General features: G+C 26.6%; 2 protein-coding genes across 2 annotated transcripts; one reads left to right on the top strand and one right to left on the bottom strand.

The window, feature by feature from the left end:
- Positions 1-5,808: 5,808 nt before the first annotated feature.
- On the bottom strand, positions 5,809-11,097 carry LOC137830332 (beta-fructofuranosidase, insoluble isoenzyme 1-like). Its single transcript, XM_068637608.1, has 7 exons — positions 10,879-11,097; positions 8,308-8,316; positions 7,247-8,109; positions 6,992-7,150; positions 6,678-6,916; positions 6,492-6,585; positions 5,809-6,115 (listed from the first exon to the last, which is right to left on the bottom strand). The coding sequence occupies exons 1-7, from the start codon at positions 11,054-11,056 to the stop codon at positions 5,936-5,938; spliced, it is 1,722 nt and encodes a 573-aa protein (XP_068493709.1). The 5' UTR covers positions 11,057-11,097; the 3' UTR covers positions 5,809-5,935.
- Positions 11,098-24,365: 13,268 nt separating this feature from the next.
- On the top strand, positions 24,366-25,322 carry LOC137828274 (auxin-responsive protein SAUR21-like). Its single transcript, XM_068634764.1, has one exon. It carries the CDS (start codon positions 24,536-24,538, stop codon positions 24,917-24,919), a length of 384 nt encoding a protein of 127 aa, XP_068490865.1. The 5' UTR covers positions 24,366-24,535; the 3' UTR covers positions 24,920-25,322.
- Positions 25,323-26,638: the final 1,316 nt, after the last annotated feature.

Raw genomic sequence — 26,638 nt, 5'->3', positions numbered from 1 at the left:
ATAGTTTGAAATTTGACCAAAAATGATTTTACTTTTTTAAAACTTTCTTAGAATACAATCTTATTTAATTAGTAAGAAACGTATCTCCTAGTATGGTTAAGGATTAAATACATATAAACTTCAAAATCAAATTAATTATTATGTGATTAAGAAATGTACTATCTTTCATTCAAATTAACACATGTTTGTAATAGGAGTTTATTTGTGTGTATGATAATCTTTTATTTGTTTGCATATTAAAATAGTTTTTTTTTTCTAAAAGTTAATGTTTGTATATCAAATATTATTGCGTATTGAAAAAATATATTAGGTTTAAACTTTATCTTTATAGTAGTCATACAAATATTAACTGTCCATAAAAAATATTATATTATTACTTATGTTCAATTTTTTAATAGTTTTTAATAGATTAACCTAAATATAATATACTTAACTATATTTAATGAAGAATTAAATTACATTCAATATGTTATTTATTATATATCTAATAATTAAATATTAATTTTGACATTATGTATCTATTAACCATAGATACTATATTATTACTTATATGTTCATTTGCTTTAAATTAAAATAATTATATTATACTATATATATTATATTGCCTATTGAAACTTTAAATTTACAATACATATTGATATAATATAATTAAATAAAAAGAAACTAATCATATTTAATAAAAGGTTAAATTAATATTATATTATTTATTATTATATAATATAATTAAACATCATAAAACTAGTTATATTTAATAAAAATAAATTAAATTACTCTCGTTATACTATTTATTATTATAAAATTGTGAAAATTAAACATTCGTTTTTGTATATTTATTAACATTAAATATCATACTACTACCTATCTTCAAATTCTAAATTTTACTTAAAATATTTATAATTTTCTTTAAAAAATAAATATATATTATTTATCTAATAAAAGAGATTCGAAAATGTTTTAGTCATAAATTAAATTTTGGCTTAAAATAGTTATTGATAAAGTGAAACTAAATAAAATAGACCTAGTAGTATTTAATAAAATATTAAATTATTTTAAACAATTTTAATTATTATGAAGATATAAAATTTAGTATGGATAAATTTTGAAATGATATAAGTGTTTTAAGCTTTACTCTATGTAAGAACTACTCTTGTGTAGGCAAAATGATTTTGTTGAAATCACATATTTGATGATGAGATGATATTGATAATATGGATGTGGAGATATTTATATATGAAGTAGTATGTGAATATATGTGATATAATACATTTTTTTTATGATATAATCATCATATATATTATATGTGATATTTGTATTATATACATTGAATGAATGCATATTATATATATATATGAATGATAGTATCATCTTTGATAGGTATGTTTTATGGGTGTGTGGATAGAAATACATGAAAAGATAATGTGGTCTTATGGATTATAGTATTAAGCACAAAATTTATTAAGAAAAGAAGATATATTATGATTTAATCATGTAGATTAAAGCATCAAGTTTATGTTCTTCCATAAATTTCTAAGTGACTTAGTAATCTTGTATAGAAAGATCTTTGTATATTTTATTTTGTAAATTGATATGTATAATTTTATAATTTTATAAAGTACTTTACTATTATAGTTTATCTTTTCGTTTTGTAATGCTAATTTGACGATATCAATGTATAACAAATATTGTTATATCAAAGTTCAAGATATCATTTTACTTGGTTTTGATTATATGCTTAACAAAGTGTAAAACATAATTTTGTTAAGCATCAGTAAAACACAAGTGTATTGTTTAGCCTAAGAGACCCAAGTATTATGGCTGAACAGACGTAAGCATTGCACTTGTAATCTTAGTTTGATATATTTTTGCTTGGACAATTAATAAGATTCTTTTTTTTACAGACGATAACATCGAAGACTTACAAATGTTTATTCTATGCATGCAGGGAATGTTTGTCTCTTCGGTTCTCTTAAGAGGATCTTGCAATGTGTTAGCATAAAGATTTCTTGATGAATGTGCTTAAAGTTATTCCACTAAAAAAAATTAAGAAAAGAAAAAATGTCAACGTTGTAGAATTAGTCATCTATGTCAGGCCATATGCCTTTCAATGAAGAGAAAAAAAGCCACCTGCCTAGGCTTGATAATTCATCTTGTGCATCAAAAGAGTCGTGTAAAGTAGACATATGCATTTAACGTGTCTACGTGCTTAATGTGGTTAAGAGTAACTAAAGAAGATGAAAGGCTTGTAAACCTCACAACAACTTCAAAGGGATTTGCAACAACTATTTTCTTCTAAACTCTATATAAAAAGGTTTTCTTTGAAGAAGAAAGGTCGACAAAAGCTTGTAAATTTGTTTGTAATGCTTTCAAGCAATTTTTACCCTTGTGTTTGTGAGGAAGAACATTGTGTTTATTACTATCTTAAAGATTGTGCACATTTATATCATTTAGTGAGAAAAACTTTGTTCTCTTTTAGATCACAACCTTTGTTTATCAAAGTGTTTTATCCAAGAGTGGCTAGGTCCAAACAATACTTGTACTTAGCCATAAATAGTTGTGGTTCAAATAATATTTGTAACTTAACCAAAAGTGTCCAAAGAATACATGTTGTTGTAGTTAGGAGTGGTTGGATAAAAACAATGTGTATCATACAATGATAGTTTATGTTAGTGGAAATTTGATTGACTATACTAGTTTGTGTGTTTTAGACGAGCTAGTTTAGAAATAACATGTGTAATAATAAGTATCTCTTATCTCTTTTTATTGCATGTTATTTATCTTCCACTAACATAAGAATGTTAGTTTTGCAAAAACAATATTTTAAAAAGAGTTTTTTACCGTATGTTTATCTTATTGAAGTTGCATCTAATGAGCTTCATCAAACGTGTCTCAAGAGAAACAACCCAAACTTTGTTTATTCACATCTAACCGATGAAGCTTTGCGAAAAATTTTATTTTTTGAAAATTTTAAATACATAATTCAATCCTTTTAATTTGTGTATTTGACATGTTTCAAGTTGGTATCAAAGCTAAAGGGTTGAGCATCTTACAACATCAAGAGGGAAAATACACATGGCTGGCATAGAATAACACCCAATCACCAAGGGAGCATCCCTCACAAGGACACCAACAATTTTAGAGGAGGATTACCCATACTAGAAGGACAAGATGGAGATGTACATGAAGTCCACACACTATCATCTTTGGTAAATTATAACGAGAGGACATATTGTCATCAAAGTGTTAAAAAAGACTTGACATAAGAAGAGTTTGATCATATATAGCCAAACAACAAAGCAAGGTACACTCATATCTATGCTTTGTCTAAAAACGAATATAAAAAAATTCAGTACTTTGGAAACAACCAAGGAGATATGTGATTACATGAAGATTAACTATGAAGGAAATGAGGATGTCCAGTTAAGGAAGGTTGTCACCCTCACATGCCACTATGAGTTCTTCACCATTAAGGACGGTGAAATCATGGACGATATGTTTGAAAGAATTCAGAATCTTTTAAATCGTCTAAAAGTTTTAGATAAAAACTTCTCCAAAGCATAGATCAACCAAAACTTTGTAGATAACATGCCTAAGGGTTGGGAGGCAAAACCCACCCTCTCCAAGAAGTGTGGGATTTGAAAAAGTTCATGTGTTGTGAACTTTTAGGAATCTTGAGAGTGCACGAGGTGCACCTCCAAGATCACGAGCAGAAGAAGACCTCTACATCGTTTGATTGTGGTCTACATTAAAGTAGATCTAACTCAGACGAAATGGAGTTATAGAGCTTTGAGATCTCTGAAGAGGAAGAATATACTTTCGTGGTTGAGTTGGAAAAATGAACTAAAGAAATATACCATTTCAAGAAAGTTTAAGCATATGCTTAAAAAAAAAGGCCAAGTCAATAGGAAGTTCTCCCAACAAACAAAAACATGAGAACTTCATTAGAAAGAAGGGTGAGACAATTCTCAATTCCTTGAATCATACTTTGTAAAGTTATTTGGAAGGTCTCACAAAGAAAAACATGGATTTGCTTGAAATTCAAACATATACAATAAAGATCATTAATTTTATTTAAATCATGTTCCCTTTTGTATCATTTGTGATATATCATATAAACGTTTGAAGCATTTTTTTTTTCTATAAATGATTAATCAACTTATGTATATTATTTACTACTTCTTTAATTTTATTTGATCTACAAAATATTTTTGTGATGTTATATTAGACATATTTTATTATCAATTAACTCGTTCTTATTAACCATCTAAGATTTGTAACTTCCTTCTGAATAACCCAACATATTTAGTATTTGTTATATATATCAAGTATAAATAAATATACAACTAACATACAAACAGACAACAGAATATACATGTAATTGTATATATTCAAGTACAACATTTAGTACTTGTTATTATCAAAACTTATCTTGAACAAGTACGTGAATAATAATAGACCGTATAAGTCACAACAATTTTAATTTACTAAAATTATCAAACCTACAAATCCTATTTTCATATATAATATTATTAATTCAAGTTTGAATTTTTTTTTTTTTCAAAACTCTTTGAATGAGAGAGCTTTGCATTCTAAAAAATATTTCCCAGGAGCATTTCTATCTAAATCATATGATGAAAAATCATAGTTTGATTATTTTAAATTAAAGATCACCATTTCTTCTTTCTAATTACATTATATAAGTTTATATATATATATATATATATATATATATTTATAGAGAGAGAGGTGATCTTGTTCTATGATTTTTTTTTTTCATTTTGAGTTGTATTGCTTTTTATTTGGATTGTTAGGAGCGTTTCTTTGTGATCAGATTTCACAAGTAGCATTGTATAACCTGTAGAATTCAATATCCTGTGCTGTGTTGTATATTTTTGTTCTTTTTCTTAAGGAGTGTCAATAAAACTTAAAAATTAATGTATTAACATAGTCGAGTATTTAAATAACTCTACTCGATGTAGATACGTGACGAGAGTGAATGAGTAGAATTTTGATTGTATTACTCGTACTTTTATCTCATATAATTCTTATCTTTATTAAATTTATATTGAATGCTTTGAAAACTTAAATAACATTAAATATACACGCTTAAAATTAAAAGTAATTTTTCTTAATAAAATTGATTGATGTTCACAATTAAATTTTCATTAATTTGCATAAAGTAATTTTTCATTAATTTAAATAAAGTTTTTAAAAATCTTTAAAAAAATTAACTCATATATGTTTAACTCAACTTATGTTTTCAAGAATTCCATATTTAATAACTAAACAATAAGATTCAAATGAAATCATATTCTTATATATATATTGAATATATTAAAATTACTATAGATATGAATAGAGTTAGTTCCGTAAACCATTTTGTTCCGAAAGAACACTTTCAATAACTGTACTTGATTCAGCAAAGAAGGTAATAAGTTATGGAAAGAAGTGTGGCTCTCAATCATATGATGCATTTAGAAACACATGAATGAGATAGTTTTTAATCAAGCAAAGTCTTCTCACGGGTTCAAGTGCAATCGTAGGCTTGGTTAAAAACAAGGTTCTAAGAGTGTCTTTCTTTTTCTCATGATAAGCTCAAAGTCCAATTACTTATATTAACATGGTAGCATATCATTGATACTTGCGTGATTAAAAAGGTCAGATATTTGTTCTAAACGTTTGTCTAGATTTATCGTCATTGTAAGATTCTTAAAAAAACTTGGTATTTTTTTTATAAAGGTTACCCTTACTGTTCTTTTCTATTTAATTTATTATTTACTGATTAAAAAAAAATCATAAATTAAAATTCCATTGACATAAAATTAAACCATGTAAATGTATAACAAGTACATGTCATGTGAAGGTAACAACCACAATCGAAAGAAGGCCAAATGCTAATATTATTTCTACTTTATTCATACTAGTTTGTAGCTGATTATTAATTTCGACGTGCAGATTTCATGCTCCATGCTCTCAGGTTCTCCACAGTGATGTGCTCAGTACCGTTGTTGAACACAAACAAGTGAGCTTTTTTCTTTATTGCTAGTGTTGGATAAACCCTAGATAAGATGTTTGTTTTCCCTCCAGCTCCAAAACTCTCAATCACCGAGTGATCAATCTGTCATCAAAATTAAATATAAAAAAAAAAACATATATATATTCTTCACGATATATTAAAATCATTTAAGAAAAAGATTTTTGTTTAATTTTTTTTATCTTTTAAAGTTTAATTTTCAATTTTAACAAGTAAGCGCTACTTTATTAAAAAAAATAAGTGCCATTTATAAAAACACATTAAATATGAATGTTTATTTAAAAAATAGAGCAAAAATATAAACTTTATTTTATTAAAATTCATGGGTTTGTTTATTTTAAGTGTATAGATATAGTAAAATGATGTGAGAGATAATGAAATTTGGCAATTAATTGGTAAATAAGAAAAGCCTTATTATAATGTTTTATGAGACGAAATTGGGGATGAGATTAGCACATACCAAAGTTCTGAGAGAGAGTTTTTTATGGACGGATAAATCGACGTCCACAAAACCTGCAAATGAAGGCTTATAGAGTTCTTTCTTCAAAGACGAACTGTGAAAGAATGAAGTTAATCAGAAAATATGCAGAAATCAATATTCAGACAAATAGTAAGAAGTGGAAAATTAAAATATTAGTTGAGTTACCTTGTAGCATCAGAGCACATGAGAATGACATGTTTGTTTGAAGCTTTGAAAATTCTGAAGAACACAGGAGTGAACTCTTCCAGTTTTTCTGAAGCCAATGTGAGAATTCCAAATGGCCCAATCCCTCCTTCGTTCTTTGAACCCTTTTCTGCACATAAATTCTCTGCGTTCACCCACCTTGAATCAAATGCTTCTGCCTTCTCCAAGCTTGAGAATGAGAAGCTAATTTCCACATCAGCCTGCGTTACAAAACTCAATTTCGTTTTCTTTGATAACAATACACCCAAATTAAACTCAATTATAAGTATAATTACCTGAGCTGCAGTAATCCCTTTAACTTCAACATAATCTCCCTTTTTAAGCTTCTTGTTCCTTAGGTTAACTTCTTTCTCTCTAAGACTGTTTAATTCCTCAACAGGCCATTGCAGCAATTGTCTCCCATGAGAATCAAGCCAAACAGTTCTCGGAATTGCCTGAAATTAGAAAACAAGAACACACCCAAAGAAAACTTCAATATATATAACATAAACATATGATTAATTAACATTAATTCCATGTTCATAGCTTACCTGAATTCCTGCCCAGCCTTTCTTGACATCATCTTCTTTGGTGTCTGATTCATTTGCCCACGCCCACACAACCCTTCTGTTCTTGCTCGGGTCAAAGAATGATTTGGAAGCATAAAAATTTCCATAATCATATCTCAGACCACCCCAACCATCCTCTGAAGTGTTATCCGGGATATACTTGTCCTTATTCCTAAAATACGTTCCAATTGTGTAGTACTCGTACCTAGTTTTGTCGAGACTATTCTTAAGAACATGCTTAACTCTATTCCCAACACTGGATACCTCTAACCCGTTTTTCCCTTTTAAAGAAACCGGGTAAAAATCCGGGCACTCCCACGTGCCCGTGGACGCAGCCGAATGGATCGGGTGCTTGACCCTGACCCACCTCAGAAAATCCTTGCTCCTGTATGTATAGGCCACTCCTCTATTTTTGCTACTGCCACCGATCAATATCCTCCAATGTCCGTCCCTACTCCACCATGCAGTAGTGGGGTCGCGGAACACACTGGCATTCATGGCGCGATCCGGCCTGATGACTGGATTAAAAGCTTTGGGCTTTACCCATTTTCTTAAAAACGGGTCTGACTTGTTTTCGGGTATGGTGTATAATTGAACCTCGTTGCTGTGTTTGTCAATCACTCCGGTGTAAAGAATGACCGGTCCTTTACCCGGGAGTACGGTGGCTGACCCGGACCAGCACCCGTATTTGTCATACGGGTTGGATGGGTATAAAGCGGGTTCAAGTTCTTTCCAATTGATGAGATCCTTTGATACTGCGTGGCCCCATATAATGTTACCCCAAACAGCTCCTTTTGGGTTGTATTGGTAAAACAGATGATAGACTCCATTGTAGTACATGGGACCTGTTATTGCATGACATGGATCATTATAACAAATTATACACCCTTTATCCTAAATTCAACACATTCATAACTTATTAAGAAAAACTTTGTTTCTTTAACATAAAAAAAAAATTGGAATAACATAATAAAGGTTTATCAAAGATTGAAATAACATACAAGAAGGAAAAACTAGTGAAAGTGAAGGGAGAAGTTGCTCACCATTTGGATCTGCACGTGCACCCGATTGACACCATGAAAGAATCAGAAAGCAAAGAATATCAGCACTCCATAAAGAAAAAAAGGTTTTATCAATTTTATAGAATTAAGACTGAATCCTAAGGTGAAGGAGGATTGAGCAGAAGAAAACCAGTTATAATTATCAATTAGGAAATTAATATGTTGAAACAATTTTCTTACAGGATAATGACAATTTAATCGTTTCTTATATATATGCACATTATATCATGGTATTGTACACGGAAAAAAAATGTACATTTTGTCACAAAGTTCAGTTATTAAATAAACTCGATCTTTAAAAGATAAACCTTTTCTAATCATCATTTTCTCAAGTTATAAATTTAAAGAACCGAATTCTTGGTTGCCCCAATATACGGAAAAACATTATTAGTTCACTACATTAATTAACAAATATATATATATATATCATTTTCTAATTACATATGCGTGTCTATGTTACAAAACTCTTTTACATTTTTTTCTAGAAAGTAAAACATTTTTACATGTGATAATGTATTTTGTTAATTGATTTAGTTTAATTAATATATAAGGGCAACGATGTTATCTTTTATGTTTAATAACAGTGGAATAACTAGTTTATATTTTTTATAAGCAATTATTGATGATTTTTACTATCCTTTGCTAATAAAGTTTGTTTATCAACGAGATACAAAATTAATTATTAACTATTATATATATATATATATATATATATATATATATGAATTGAATAAATTTACAACAACACACCTACTAAACAACATTAGCTACACCCCTTTAACAATTATCAACATTAATATTAAACCACTAAATTATTTTGCAGCTTGCTAATACAATAAACATACTTAGATTATAGAACAGAAAGAAAACGAAAACGGATTAAGAAAATTCAGGGTTTGTTTCGGACAACGTTTTTTAATTAATTTTCTTTTCATAAATAAACATAGAATATCATTTTTTTCTTGTTTTTAAAATTTGATGCAAACAACATAAATATTGAAAAAAATAAAGAAAAGATGAGTAGATACTTTACGATTATTTTAAAATATAAAATACTTTGTTAAACCAATTAAGTATTTAAGTTCAGAAAGCAATAATATATTTGTAAAGAATAAAATAATGTGAAGTACATTTTAATTCATAAAATAAGTAGGAACATGATAGGGGGGAAAAATAAAAACGTAGAACTTATTTTATGAATAGGAAAATGATTTATGGTAGAGGAGAATAAATTGTGAAGCAGGAACGTTTTTGACTGAGATAAGACACCGCATTTGCATGTGCCTTAACCTAATACCACCATGTTAATTTGTAGCCATTCATCAATATGATAACACAGCAAACCAGTTTATGAACCAAATTATGAAACTTTCGGACACTCTTTGTTTGCTGATAAAAAAATGAAACTTTTGGACACATGCTGTTATTTTCTATATTAATGAAACTGAGTCCTTCATCTCTGTGTGTTAGTGGTCCATCACAAAAAGACAACGTGGAGGCTAAACAAGAATGTTCCAGCACCTTCACAGGAATAAGATGGGATAGGCCACTCCCATTTCTTATATATGCAGTTCTTTTAAGTATTGCTTACACTGTTCTTCAAGTTTTTTTTTCATTAATTTGTATAATAATATGTATCAAAATATTGTGTTAAGGTGAAAGTTCAAATTCTGGATTGAAGTTTTCACTGTTTTGGAGTATAGACCACTCTCGAATCTTACTGTTATTGGTTAGAAGTTGATTTCATATTATAGCAGAAAAGTGTAAGAGATAGAAAAAGGTGAAATGTGCAGTAAATGCGTGCAACATCCATTTTCTTCCTCTTACAATGGCATGCATCTATGTAATTGAAAAGGGAAAACCCACAGTGAACCTTGACTTTATTTTCAGTTTTGGCACAGATATATTGAAGCACCTAACAAAAGTTTAATACCATATCAATGTTACTATCTTCGTTTTTCCAACAAAGTCTGACATTCTATGCCACTACAAAACTATTCCATGTAAAATACATAGCAGAGTCTTCCAGATACTCAAAATATACACTACACCGCACTAAAGCACTAGTTAGCTTCATGCATGTGATTGTGTCCTACAAAAGAGTTTCGCGTGCAAGATTGTGGAATCAACTATAGAAGGGCATGCAAAAGCCACTAAAACACAAGTTTCCTTATGTTCATATTTCTAATACAAAATAATTTGTGTTTCTAAGTTATTCTTGTCCCATGATAGTCAAGATAAAGTATTGAGTAATTACCGATTATATCACATCTCTCTGAATTTTTCATTTACAAGAAAAATAATAAAACTTATATATATATATATATATATATTAGAAACTTTATATTCAAATTAAATATATATTAAGATACTAATACAGTGTAGATGTTTGAAGTAAATTTGTGAACTTAAATTAATTTTTCTTTTAGTGACACGAGACAAAATAAAGTATTGTAGCTTGTTTAGGCACCCTATGTAGAGATTAAGAATTAGTGAGGAAAATTGATTGCACTCTAAATGAAGGGTATATGAGTAAGAAACTGTGAAGTTTACCATTGATCCAGTTCCTACGAGGTTGAAAATGGTATGCAGTTCTGTGAAGTTTGCTCACAGAAGGCACTGAAATGGATTGGAGACCCGGGTATATGCTGTGAAACGCTTCAACGCCATCGTTACATATCACAAAATAGAAGCAAATTATTATAATGGTAACACAAATAGGGAGAGCCATTAGAATGAACCAAAGAACAATGTGTGAAGAAGAAACGGGAAGATTGTGAAGGACAAAGGTACCTGTTGATGTTATTTATAGAGTGAAAAAGGTGAAGGTAGATCAAATTAGGCCATGTAAACACTTTTTATACTAGTTTCATTTTGGTATCATTAAAATTAAAATTGAGTTAGCTTGAACAAATATGATTCGAAATTTATTCTCAACACTTTAAATTTTATTAAACAGTGAATTTAAATTGAGTTAATATATATATATATATAAAGTTGCACTTTCAATATTAATTATAATTTTTAACTTAATAATAAGTGTTTGATCTAGCAATTGATAGTTAAGATTTCAAATTTGATTTTCATTGAAATAAATATCGAGAATCGATAGCAATTGTCTCATAACGAAAGTTAATGAACCAAATTACACTTTCAATGTATACTTAATATAAAAAGTTACACAATAGCACTTTCTAACAATATCTTGCCATTGTCTTAAAACTTTACTATAAAGTTTATAAACTTGTTTTAAAATCATTAGATGACATAATCAATGTCTAATTGGAAAAACTTTAATATTTAAAATATCCCTTTTCTAGAGTCAGCAATTTCTTTCAAGAAGTGACAACGAAAAATGATTTAATTTCTTAACTAAAATGAAACCCTTCGAGGTTTGAATGCAAGGAGAAGCCAAAGTATAAAATAAATGTTCACGAGACTTTCTTTTACATACTTATATTTATTTTGTTATTCCCAACTATCTTTGCACAAGTTATATAAAATTATTTTAGAATAAATTTTGAAGTAGTAGATGTCGGTTACTAAATAGTCTGCCCGTGTCCGTTTTCCCTGCTAACATTGCAAAAAAATTTAAAGCTTTATTGAACTCGCATCCCTTTTTCCAAAGTTAACATGTTGATAATGTGATATTTTGAGAAAAGTGTCAAAATGTTAATAGTATTTCTTCCTTTTATTCGAGAAGAGATATATATTGTATTTTCAATTCATAAATTGTTACGCCATATTGTCTAATGTATGTGGTTTATTATTTCATATAGGTATTAATTTATTATCAAAATAGTTACATTTAATAGCGATATTGTAAACATCTTTAAATTTATATTATTTCTATTTTTTATATATAAGAAATAATAAATAAATGTGAATCACTTCAGGAATGGTTCAACTCTTATACAAAACGATAACTTATCCTTTAAGAACGAAAAAAAAAATCAAAAACTTCTACCAACGTCGGCGAGCAATACAACTACCAACATCCAATCAAACAACTAGGAAAAAACCAACACTGAATCAAATACATGCAAATCAGAGGGGTTTTTTTTTTATCAGCAAAATCAGAGGGTTAAGACACCAGAAAAACAAGTTGAAGGTACTTTGGAGGCGACCCAAGACCAAGCCTTTAGTGGAATAAGAGCAAACATTTTGAAACATCCACCCCCCCTTTAAAAATTATCTTGTTCCTGTGTCTCCAAATCTCACTTACTATAGCGATCCAAATAGTCCTTCAAACCGCATTAACAGATTTAGATGAATTACACAAACTGTAAAAATTGAAAAAATAAGAGTCAGAATGATCCATGGACGCCAAACCTAACCAAGCGTAGCACTAACTCCAGACAAGTCAAGCTATCCTGCACTCGAAAAACAAATGGCAACAAGATTCCTCTTCCACCCCCGCTCATAGAGCATATAATTTCAATCACTACCCCTCTCCTTTCCAAACTAGCCTTGGTGGCTTATTTTCCAACAACCTCCAAGTTGTGACATGGGTTGATGGCAAAGCCTTAATCTTCCAAAACTTTACGTACACGAACTTGTTTCCCCTTCTAGCTCACCCTTTAAGACAACGTAAGCAGAATTGATCGAGTAAGAAGAATACTCACAATCCTTCCAGACCCAACTACCATCCAAAACCAATTCAATCCTCAAACCTTGAAACTTTTGAAGAAGTTAATCTCCAAAAAAATTTCTCACTCAAACAGACACCTCCTTCAAACTAAATTCCATTCCAGATCCTATCAACCCAATTTTCAAACTCAACTAAATTACACTCAGAAGGAGCACAACCTCAAAAAAAAAATACTCTTCAATAACTTAATAACTATTTTTTATCATACTACATCAATATATTGATAGTTATAGTTTAAAAACATAAATACCATAGAAATAACAAGCTGATAAAAAAGAAGAAGAAACAACAAATAATAATGACAGATTGTTACGTTTACTTCCACTTATATAATCTAAACATATATTAATTATATTTATTGAATAGGTTTGCATAGTTTAAATTTACTTTTTTAGACATGTCAGATCAAAATAAACGTTGGTTTAACTGTATTCATGGTCTAAACCTGTCAAATCCATAATAGTCAAAACTATGAAAACACTGTACATAGTTCAAATACACCATATACCATATGCCAACCAAAAATGAACACATTTTCATGAGCCAAATTCAATACAGTGATAAAAAGTTTAATTCTATAATTGTTTCTAGTTTGTTACAATAGTGTAAGATACTGCATTAAAATTAAAATCAATAAATTATTAATTTAGGAAATATTGATTGATTAATTTTTAAGTTATTTATTGAAGGTTTATATAAGGGACTTGAGGAAACTAAGAAAAATAGGCGTCAGAAATAGAATGACGATCTCTTAATGTTGTCTTGTGACTTAATTTACTTTTGAAAAAGTTTTCTTCAGTATAATTTTTCTGCAAATAAAAATAATGATATAATTGAATATTTTAGTAAACTATCCAAACTCTATCACTATATAATAATAATAATAATAATAATAATGAACCTTTTATGATTTTTTATATCTTTGATATATTGTTATAAATTTTTATATCGACAGTCGATTAAAATTATGATTGATTACAATAGTTATTTATAAAAGAAAAAGTAATAATAGCTATATATGAGATTTAGTGTGAGTGCATATTCTTACCTCAATATGTCATTACTCAAAATGCTACGTCAACCATTTTGTTAAAAAAATTGATGGTAAATTAATTGTGGATTAAAATGCTTAAATTAAAAAAAAATGTAATAAAACTTTTTAAAGTTCAATTGTACATTCATAAAACAATAAGAAGAAAAAAGCGGATTTAAACCCAAAAGATATAATAAAAATAGAAAATAGGTATAAATAGGAGTGTTAAAAGTAACCCACCATAGAATAACTTCCTTTAATAGGTCTTCCTCCCATCCCTTCTCTCTCTCCCTATCTATCTATCTATCTATATATATATATATATATATATATATATATATATATATATATATTATTTTAGCTATATAAATTAAAATTTAGATATTTTTTTAAATAAAAAATTTCATATTAGATATTAATGCTAAGTAACAACAATTATTTACGATCACATAAAAAAAATACAAAAATATAAAGACACATATCAAAATCCATATGTTAATGAAAACGATATATATGTATTCATAAATTTTTTAATTTAGATATTTATTAGTATGTGATTTTATAATTAATATTTACTTACATCTTGAAAGTATCTTTTAAATTGAATTATTTATTGATATATCAAAATATTTTAAGTCTTAAAAGTTAATATATATATATATATATATATTCAATGAGAACTTTAATGCAATGATTAAATAGTTATACACGTACCAAATAGTTATATATAAAGTTACAAAAAAAAGTTATATAGCTTTATCTAAAGTTACAAAAAAATATATATAACTTTTTTTATAGGTTTAATCACTATTAATATTTAAAATTTAGAATAAAATTTTAATAGGTACAATCACGAAATGATTTTAAAAACGTTCTTTAGAAATTTTAGATAAATAATCAATTTTGTATGTAATACATATTTCATTCTTAATACGATAAATAAAAAAATTACAGTTTTAATACAATAATTTTAATTTTGTTAGTTGTTTTATTTAAATTTCCATTAATTAAGTATATATTTGATCTTTAGTAATTATTACTTATGTTTATTGAAAAGAAAATTAATATTAGTATACAATTAATCTTAAATAATTATTAAGAATTTTAAATGTACAATGTAAAAAAGAAAAAGTAAAAAAATTCTACTAATAAAAAAATAAGATTCTATAACAATTTACTATAAATATTATAATTTATCCATCAGAAATAAACAATTCTCAATGATATTTTTATAATAAATTACATAATAAAATAAATTACAATTTATTACGTGGATTTTAATTAATAACATAGTAGATAAGTATCATAACAGTTCCCTCATAATTGATATAATAACTTTGCTTTTATGTTAGATATATTTTCGTTCAACATGATAAGTATTATTTTAGGATACGTTACATTTTTATTTTGTTTCTCTCTTCTCAGAATTAATTATTTACTATTTTTAATTTTTTTATTTAATAAATATACGTGTTCAAATACCTTAATCATTAATAAAATTTAAATAAAATTAATAAAATTATATTTTATATTAAATTTATATATTTTTTATTATACAAAAAAGTAAAACATATATTTATTATAGGAAATAAAGTATTTAGACGAAAATTGAATTTGATGATATGACATGATACGAACATTTCCTTTATCCTGAGACTAAACCGTTTTCTGGTGAAACTGACATAGTTGTTATTTCAATTTGGTATTTCTTGGATCATGAATTTAAGCATTCCTTATGCATCTGTCTGTCAAATGTCATTCAATAGATGAAACACCCTTCCAAACCAAGATACTCTGTCAACCAAGTTTCCAAAACTCAACATAAATAAGGTAATATTTAATTCAATTTATTTTTTAATCTATTGTATGTACCTTTTTTTTAAAACCACAAGTCAGTATTGCAAGATCATAAAGTTATTATCATAAATATAAAATTAAATTAAATTAAATAATATATTATTATTTATATTATTTTTTTATTATTTATATTTATATTTATTTAAATATATTTAAAATAAGATAAATAAAAGAGATGAAATATGAAGAAAATTAGCAATATGTTAGGGTTTTTGAAGCATTGAAGAGACGGAATACCTGGTGAAACATTAAGTTGTTATGGCATCAGTAAGCGGCAGTAGCGTGCACCGATTGGAGAGGAGTAGCATACACCAATGATCGAGTCACAAAGTTGCGCCTGTCTCCCTTTCAATTAGGTGTCTAACTTAATGATGGTACCTCTTAATTGCATATGTTAAGCCTTCTTTCCAATAACTCCATCGGAACCATTATTCGTCTTCGTCACTCTCCGTTAAGAGGAAACATACTAACAAAAAGAATGAACATATAGAAGAAGACTTCTCTTTCTTTAGCCTTCTTCTTATTATAAAAAAATAAAAGTAATAATTTCTTCTGAGAAGATTGGGTGTTAGTAACTTAAAATAAGGAGTTAACAGTTAAAGGGAAATCGTGGAGGTTAACCCAAGAAGTGGGAGTTAAAATATTTATGAAAAAAGTTAAAAAGAAGATGTTACATTTCAAAATTGTTGTCACTACTTTGACCACTACTCACGTTTTCTAATATTTGTTCATCTCTCATAATTTTAAAATAAATCATATCTTTCAATTCAAAACCGATAATCTATTTCAAATATTTTTAAAAAATAGAAAATGACGCAATAACCAAAATAATGAAATAGAACCAAATATTAATCTAAGGATAAAATAGGAAAAAATTTGAGAACAGTTAAAGAGGGAATCCCTTTATATATAGGTATAGATATAACTTTTTTTAATTTTCTATGCTTATAAAAAAAATACAAAATTATTATTATATATATAAGTTATTATAGGAATAATTCAGGAAAATATTTATCCACATCACCATAGTCCATTCTTCCTACATTTTTATCACGGTAATATAAAATTTATTTAGTAAAATATAAATTATTAAATAAAGTATTGATTTACTTAGTAAATAGTACAACTTTATTGATATGTTAGACAAAACTAGCTTAAAATATAAGCTAATAAACTAAGTTTTTAATTGATAAATTCCTACTTATGAGTATATTTTGTTATATCAATAAATTAGTTATTAACTTATTCTATTAATTAACTTATAAGTTTTGGTGAGGTACTTCAAAATAGTTTTTTTTAATGTTTAACATATATTTTAACTTATATTTATGTCAAACGTATCTTTTAGCTTGTAAGTTATATAATTTTACTATTATTATTATCTCTGATATTATAATACATTTTCTTATTATTCTTAATTTTTTTATCCATTATTATCTTTTTTTTCAATTTTATGGAGATAATTAATTATTAAATAATGTTCAGTGTTGATTAGTTTACCTTTCATTTTTTTATGTACTTCAAATTAAAAATAATAATAATACCAATTCAATTAACTAACGTTAATTATATAATATTATATGAAAACTACACACAATAAAATTTTAAAATAAAACTCAATAAATAATAGATTAAATTTAAAAATAAATAAAACTTAAATTTGACTAATAGATAAATTAGTGATAATAAAATTACTTGTATAAATAAAAAATATATCTAAAACATTTTAAAATAATCGAAGTAATAAAAAATTTAATCAAAATTTAATTATTTATCTAAAAAATTAAAATTCCATAGTAGTATTTTTTTTTAAAACACAAATTTTATTTATATAATAAAAAAATTTAATTACATATTTTTTATCAACAAATTCTACAAAGCACTTTTAATTTTATAAGTTAGTTTGCTAGTTTAAAACTTCTAATTATTATGAGTTTATCATGTAACAACTAAACATTACTAAGTGAAGTAGCTTATATTTTTTAAGTAAATTTTTTAAAATAAATTATTTTGAAATATTTTAAAATCTAACTTCTGTAAATAAAAAACATATACTTTTTTAAAAAATATTAAAGCATTAAAAAGTTTAATAAAAAATTAACTACTAAGAAATCTAAAATTATAATTATATAATGATATACACTTTTATCTAAACAACACAAATTTTATTTCTATAATAAAATTTATTAACTAACAACTAAAAGCTAGAAAGTAGTTAATCTAACTTCTAATTTATAAATTATACACTTTTAAAATAAATTATATTTTAAAAGTGAAGTTTAAACCTAACTTAACTTTATAAAACCGGTTTATAAGATGAGATTTGCACTCGTTTATATATTACTGTATGATATCCTTATCTCTAATCGATGTGAGATCTTCAACACACCATTCTTATGTCAAGATTTGTTTTTTCGTGTGTGAACCTATATATTATGGATAATCTGATAATGATCTTATAGTATGTGACTTGAAAGTCTAACAAACTCTCGTTCGTATAAATTCTAAATAACTTTTATACCATATTAAGAAGTGAACTTTAAGCTTAACTGAATTTTATAAAATTGATTTATAAAATGATGTTTACACCCACTTATATATTATGAAATATTTTTGTCTCCAATAATATGAGATATACAACAAAAACATTTTCGCAAAAGTAAATATAATTTTATAACAGGAAAGTCTCATTTATAATTCAAGGCTATTTAAGCAATATTTTTTCATAAAGATTTATTGAAAAAAGAGTTAAAATATTATATAAATTTGTTCATCAGATAAAACTATATATGTATAAATTAAATGAGAGAGTTGTGAGAAAAATGATGTTAAGGTAATTGTAATTTAAAGAGAAAAGAATTAAAAAAATGGTTTGATGTTCTAGAATGGTGGTGTGCATGAGCATGAGCATGTGTTGAGATGGATCCATTAATGCAGGAGTGGATGTGGAATTGGTAAAGGTAAAAAGGAGGTTACTGGTAGTAGTTGGAGTGAAAGTGGGAGAGAATGTGCTCTATGACGCTGCCACCACTACAATACATCAATTGCGCATAATCTTTACCATTAACCAACGTGCATGCCTACTGTCAAACTCTTCAATCTTCAACCCATCAAATGAACAACCATTCTCTCACCTCCTCATCCACATGCATCCCACAACCTTTTCAACTTTAATTCTTTCTAATTCTTTTTTCATTCACTTCTATAGATTTTCAACAATCCAAATTACTTCACATTATCTAATTTATAATTAGTAGTCTAAATAAAAGTATTTACTATCTTAACTTAAAATATTTAATGTAATTAAGAATAAGTATATCCTTAGCTATATGTTCATTTTCGTGTTTCTTTTTATATATATTAATCTCATTTTATGTTTTCTCTATATCTGATTTTATTATTGACTTTTTTTTTCCACAATCAATGTCATCCTCTATTTAAAAACTGATTGTTCTGTATTTTTTGTTTTATACAGATATAAAATCAAAATCCTAAAAACGACGACTTATTATCACATAATATTGGACTTATCAACACTAAATAAATAAATAATTATTTAAAAATGTAAACATATAATTTTTATTTTTTTTAAAGATTGTAAATGATGACTTTGAGTATACATTTATCAAACTAATATCTTTCTCTATTATATTCTAACTAAACACTTTTTATTCAAGTCAAATTCATAACTTACTCTACATGCAAAACTCCCATTAATGGCTCATAAATCAATCAATAAAAAAATAGTTTTTATTATTTGCCGTTTTAATAACTTCTCACACACTTTAACAAAAATAATAATTTTACAAAAAAATTACACTTTTCTTTATCATATTCTTCGTAAATGATGTACATTTAAACTATAATCAATTTTCAATTAGCACTTATGTTAGTTGAAAAGTTGAACATATCGTAATTGCGATTTTCATAAGTATAACACAATTATTAGTTTTTTTTTTAAATAGAATAAATTATCATGTCTTTAATTAAAGAGAGGTTGCACAAGTTTTTGTGCCCAAATTGTAATGTGAAAAATCTCTCATTATCAAGATCATCAAAAGGCATGTCCTACTACACCTCCTCCACCTACTACATCCTATTTTATTGTATAAAGAATCAAAACACATGAAAAATGGAGAAAGTGCTCTGTTCAAGAGTGATGAAAAAAACATGGGTTATTTATTTGATCAATGTATCTCAAAAGAAAGATAAGATTTAAAACAATATTTATTGTTCTAGGTAAAATATTAAATGTTCTCTTCTCATCGTAAACATTTGAAGAGTTTTTATAAGATAATGTATTTTATTTTTGTAAAGAAAGACTTATAACTTTTACATTCTTTAACAGTGGCAGATTAATTTGTTTCAGCACAATTACAAAATAATTTTTTAAATGATTTTAAGACTTTCAAAATATTACTTTCAACAGTTAATTCGTCTTCTAACTTTCAAACTCTATTTTCAATATTTTCAAGCTAATTAAGTCTGTTGGAAATGTACAATCTATTTGTTTTTTCATGCATTCATTAATGGATGTACAAATTTATCACAATTAGCATTATTTTCAATCAGCTCTGAACTTACGTTACTTAATGAATCAAATTCAGCCATCAAACAATATTTACTTCTTCATCTTCCCTATATAAGCACTCAATGAAGATTTATCATTATCTTGACATGATATCATTATTATTATTATTAAGAATAATAATAATACTAATAATAATAATATTCTTATTAGTATTATTAATAATAATAATATTGATCATACTATATTATTAATATTATTATTATTAATAATATTAATAATATTATTAATAATTTTAATATTACTTTTATTATTATTATTATTATTTTATATTACTATTATCTTTATTAATATTATTATTATTATTATTAGTATTAGTATTAATAATATTAATATTAATATTAATATTAATAATATTATTAATAATTAAAATATTTATAATAGTAATAATATTATTGTCAATAATAATAATAATATAATAATAATTTTAGAAAAAAGTTTATCTGCTATTGTGATTATAGGTTTTATGAGTGATTAGTTCAATTCCATCCAATAATATATTATTTATATAATTTATTATAATTATAATAAGAATAATTGAATAATAATAATAATAATAACAGGATTATGGTTTTTCGTAATTATTAATTTTTCAAAGACAGACAATAAAATGCTGCCAACCCTTGCGAATTCATAGCTATATCAACGACTATAATGCTCTAACACATGAACAGAAGATAGAATTGCACATGAACCTAATCTATTCATAAATATTCTACAACTATTTAGAAAACTATTTTCTAGACTAGTACATAATCCTTCTACATAATTTACTAACAAATTTATCAAGAATAAAAGTTTTTCAAAATATTTTAAACCTCTTTTCAATTTGTACTCTTTTCTATTAATTTATTTTTTTCCAATTAAAAAAAAATGATGTAAGAAGGAAATCCAAATACATGTGGAACAAAAGTCTTGAGTTCCTTCTAAGTTACTCCCTTTTGTGTTCAATCAAGAATTCAACCATTTGTTAGTCTTTAAGGAAACTAAAGGCTACCACCGAAAAGGACAAAATGGAAAAGAAAACTTTCCAAAATTCAAAGATTCAAACTCTACGAACAAAGAAAAACTCTAAGATACTCTTAAGCAAAGAAAATATAGTGATACTTGTTATATGAAGAATTTATCCAAGAGGGAGAAGATCGAGGTTCAAATATTGGAATTGCAAAACAGATGAAAAATATTTAATGTCAATAGCTCAAGACTTGTTAAAATAAAAAGGATAATAATATTTTGACATTTAATAACCAATAATAATATTATTTTAATAATTTTATATATTTTTTTTAAAAACTATTAAATCAAAAACTATATACAACTATAAAAAGAAGTCAAAATATAATTTTTTAATAAAATAACTTCAAAGTTAACACCAATATATTACTTTCCTTTTATTTATATACCCTACTTTATATATATTTTCGATAGTTGCTCATTTTCAATGTGTGAAGACACATTTCTTTTTTCTTCATCCATCTTTTTTTCTTAGTAGAATTGTAATATAGTTGATTTCTTCCTGTATCACCATGTTTTTTCCTGTACCTCCCTAGAAGACATAAAATGAAAAATTTGTCTTTTTCTTCATCTTCTTCATTGATACCGTTCTTTCGTTCTTCCATTTTTATTTCAGTTCATAATATATTTTTTGGGTTCAAAAATACATTCTTTATATTTCAAATTCTACAGTTTGTAAATTATTTTTTAAGTTTGAAAATTCATTTTTTGAATTTTAGAGTTCGGATTCCAAATTCTAGAGTTAAAAAATCTACAAATTATACAATTCCGAAATAAAAAAATAAAAAACTTTGTACCATTTATCGAAGAGTAGTTTTGGAATTAAAAAAACTTATGGTGGTATAGAAATAAACTTTGGAGGTGCAGGAAGAAATAGCCTGCAACTTGTGCCCATGATCCTTCATAGGATTGCAACGTAGCATGAGTGTGAGCTTTTGTTTTGAAGGAAAGGATGACTCTCTTTGTAACTTCCTTCTCTATTTATTTTCAATTAATTAATCTTTAACTTTTAGTACCTTCTTCTTTGACATTTTTATTTTGTTCAAACTCAAATTTTATCTTCATATTATTCATTCTTGTTACATTCATACCTCATTTTAAATTTCCAAAATTCTAACCATTTTTTTCCTAAATGATTAATTGTTGATAATCAACAAGTCTTTCCTATAATTTTTATACAATTTTATCATGTTAAAATATCGAAATCATCAATAGTATTTTCTTTATTATTAATCATTAAATGGACAATAAATGTAGATATGTCTATCCGAAGAGACAGAAATACTGGCAGAAACAAAAATCAAATTTTAAGAGTTTTAGGATTAATTGTCATCAAGTTCTCTATCTAGATTCTTCTCATTTTTCTTTTCTTCCAGTTTTTTTAATGAACTATGATAACTTTTAGCGTCAGTGGAATTATAACATTCTATAATATTTTTAAATGAATGTAAAATGCCTTAAAAATATAATTTTTTAAAAGCTTTTGCTTTCTCCTTAACGTTGGGGTCCTTACGACTTTCGACATAGATATTAGATCCAAAATCGTTTATTCAAACAAATGACACCACTTTTGAGATGATTGATTTTAAAATGAAATTTTACTGAAACTATACTATTTCATATCTTTCTTTTCTAACAAAAGAGTGCTTAAAAATGAAGATATAAGATTTGATACGGCTTTTTAAAGCACGATTCAGTATAGAAACGTTAACTCTGCTATTTCGTGGCTAGCATTTTTTAGCCTTTCTCTAACTTGAGATTTTATTTCATAGTTTCTTATAGGATAACGCAAGAAGACAAAATTAAACCATTATTCATTTAGAAATGAATTAAATATGTTTTTAATTCATGTAATTTAAAGTAAAATTGATTTTCGTTCATAATCTACATTTATATGAATAGTTATAGTAAGAAAACTATTAAAATGAGTTACTATTAATTTTTTTACTTAACAATTTTTTTTTCAGTAAGTAAAGTGGATTATATTATAATATTTATGTTAGTGTTGGTATAAAGCCAATACCAATTGAGTTGGGCTGACTAGACACCATGTTTAGTGAGTGAATTTAATCATTGTGTCCTTTTATAATATCTATTTAAAGAGATAATTGTACTTGTGATTGATGTGTAACAGGACATAATGAAAATCTAATAGTTGCCCATGTGGATGTAAGTTGCAGTTGACGTCTGAACCACGTTAAATTTTATGTCGTTTATTTTTCTGTAGTTGATTCGTGATTGTGTATTGCTTCCGCGTGCGTTTTTCCCATTAGTTAGTACCATTTTTTTTACCTGAAACCAATTTTCAACGTGAAGTGTATTATAATATTATAACATTCATTCCAACTATGAATCAACATGAAATACTATATTTTAACATCATTCTTACTAGTATCTAGAATGTTTAAAATTTGGATTAAGAATGAAAATTAATCTTAAATTATATAAGGGAAAATATATTTAATCTTTTAAAAAAAAGTTTAAGTTTTGGACTAATTAGTGGGTCACCAGTAATCACGCCCATGGTATTAGTGTGGTATTATCATTTAATGAGAGATATGAATGTTTAATGATAGATGGCACCCTTTTGTAATATATTTTCTTATCCAGGAGCAAACAAAGGGTATTATGCTCCAGTTCAATGACAGGTATGCATAATAATTGAGAAGCAACAAATGTGGACGCAAGACTGAGCAATGGTGCTATGAAACTAAACTCTAAAGTGGTGGTAGTAGTAGTGTGGCACACGTTGCTCCTATCTTTTTCATATTTTATAACCATACCAACTTATCTAATTTACTCTCTTAATTTAACTATTATTAAGTCAGCAGGCTTCAGCCGACGCCCGCTTCAAGACAACTTGAAAGAGTTGAGAATATTTTTTTCACACTCAAAAACATTATAGTCAAACCTCGAACATTAGACTTTTCAAAAGGACAACATTCCCCTTCTACTCTCATTTCTCTCTCTCTAAATCTTCCCTTTAACTTCCTCAGTACCCATTTTCTCATCTACACTTGCACATTCTCAAAAACCCTTTGATGTTAAGATTAATATCTGAAGCAAAATGCTAGGGAAAAAGATGGTGTCGTTGAAGAAACTGGCGAGGAAAGTGAAGGGTGTTGGTGGAGCTGAAGCTGAGCCTCCCCACCAAGAATGTCTGCTGAAGGAGTACGAGGAGGAAAAGGAATCCCCCTCTAGCGTGACCCCAACTGGTTTTTTAGCACTTTATGTTGGTGAGGAGAGGCAGAGATATGTGGTCCCAACCAGCTACCTTTGCCACCCTCTATTCAAGATGCTGCTGGAGAAGGCCTACAATGAATTTGGCTTTGCTCAGAGGAATGGCCTAGTGGTTCCATGCACTGCTTCAACATTTCAAGAGGTCGTCAATGCGATTGAATGCAACAATGGCAAGTTTCACTTAGGAAAGCTTTTTCAAGATTTTGCTTAAAGCTGCACAAAACGGATCATCTGCCATCTGCCATCTGCCATGTGCTGATGTATCAGAACTATTTTGAAGAACACTGATCTGGGTAGCTTTAGTTTCAATTGAAGCTATTTCAGCAAACAATTTTCTAGTATGATTTTTCTGACTTGTAAATTAGTTTTTGTCGTATGATAGTGAAGTATCAATAATTCAATACTTTAGTCAATCCGAAGCTTATAATTTCCGAAATTAAACGTGTCCCTTACTTTTACAACTGCCATCCAGTGCCACAAAAGTGACCTCAGTAATCAGTGGCAACAATTGTGCATGTTCAATCAGTCAATTGGATGTTTTCAATGGAAATCTTGTTCAATTAGTGTCTCCTAGATTTGGAATGAATAAAATAATGTACCTGCATTTGGATTTACGTGTATTATGTGCTCTTCCTTTTCAATTTACTCCACCAAGGGCTAGATAAATGAGATTCTTCGTGGATTTATGTGAATGTGTTGGCTACCTTTTACACAAAATCGTCAATGGAAATATTTCTCCCATGTAATCTTTCTTTCATTGTTATACAAAAAAAACATGATATATTGATACCAATTACATTCATTTAACATCTAAAAAGTTATTAATTTACTATAATATAGTATTTTGTTCTATAAAACAGTAGTGGGATACATGTATTTTTAAAGAGTGGTGTCATTTACACAGTACAAAAAAAAAATCAAAATTGACTGTCCTGAGATTTTTAGTGCCGTCGATAGATTAACTAAAAAAAGTGTCCTTAAAATTCTATCTCAATTAATTTGTTTATGCTCAGTGCAGATTTGCCTATAAAAATTTTCATGATTAAGATTTTTTAAAAGTTATTTCGAATTGAAATTATAATAATATTGTTTAATTTATCTTGTGGCAGCAGAACCCGAATAGAATTTTAACAATTTTAATTTTGAAAAGCTTCTTTAATAAATGCAAAATAATGTAATAATTATAAGAAGAGTTATAATGTGAAACAAATTTGAGATTTTTGTAAGTATTCTGAAGTTTTGACTAGAGAATGGTTCTAAGCAGCACAATATTCTAAAAGGAGAGATTGAGTAGGGTGTAAGCCAATTTTTGAATGACATCAATTTTTTGTTTAAATAACTCGTTAAAATTCAATATAATCAGTACATGATGTCACTCCTATAAAAAACAAATACACAAAGTTATATATGTAGATAGGATTGAAGATGAATCTAATGAAAGAAAAAAATGAACAAGAAGAAGAATCAAGAACTCAAATAAGAAGCATGAAAAGAAAGGTACAAATATAATAAATACATAAGAATTTTTAAGGGAGATTTGCAAGAGGGAGGCTAAAGGAATTAAGAGAAAAAAATGATGAAGTTCCTTGTCAAAGGAGAAATGAAAAAGGAAGGTGGAGATATTGCAACGGAATTCAAGAGAAAATAAAGATGTTATTTCTACTAAATTTTTTTATTATTAACTACTCATACTTACTTAGGAATTTACATTCATATAAAAAAAAAAAATCATTGAATATAAAGATAAAAAATAAGTAGTTGTTATATTGACAAAATTAGATATTATTTTATAGACTAAAAAATTATTAATATATAAATTAATTTTTATTATTTATAAATAGATTCTAAAGTTTTATTATTAATATATATCAATTAAAAAATTATTTATCAATAATAGAAATTAATTTAGATACCAATAATTTTTTTAGTC

The sequence above is a fragment of the Phaseolus vulgaris genome, chromosome 7 (assembly GCF_000499845.2).
Source record: "Phaseolus vulgaris cultivar G19833 chromosome 7, P. vulgaris v2.0, whole genome shotgun sequence".
In the NCBI taxonomy this organism is placed as follows: Eukaryota; Viridiplantae; Streptophyta; class Magnoliopsida; order Fabales; family Fabaceae; genus Phaseolus; species Phaseolus vulgaris.
The sequence above is the reverse complement of the archived record's forward strand: the minus strand, read 5'-3'. Positions and strand labels throughout refer to the sequence as shown.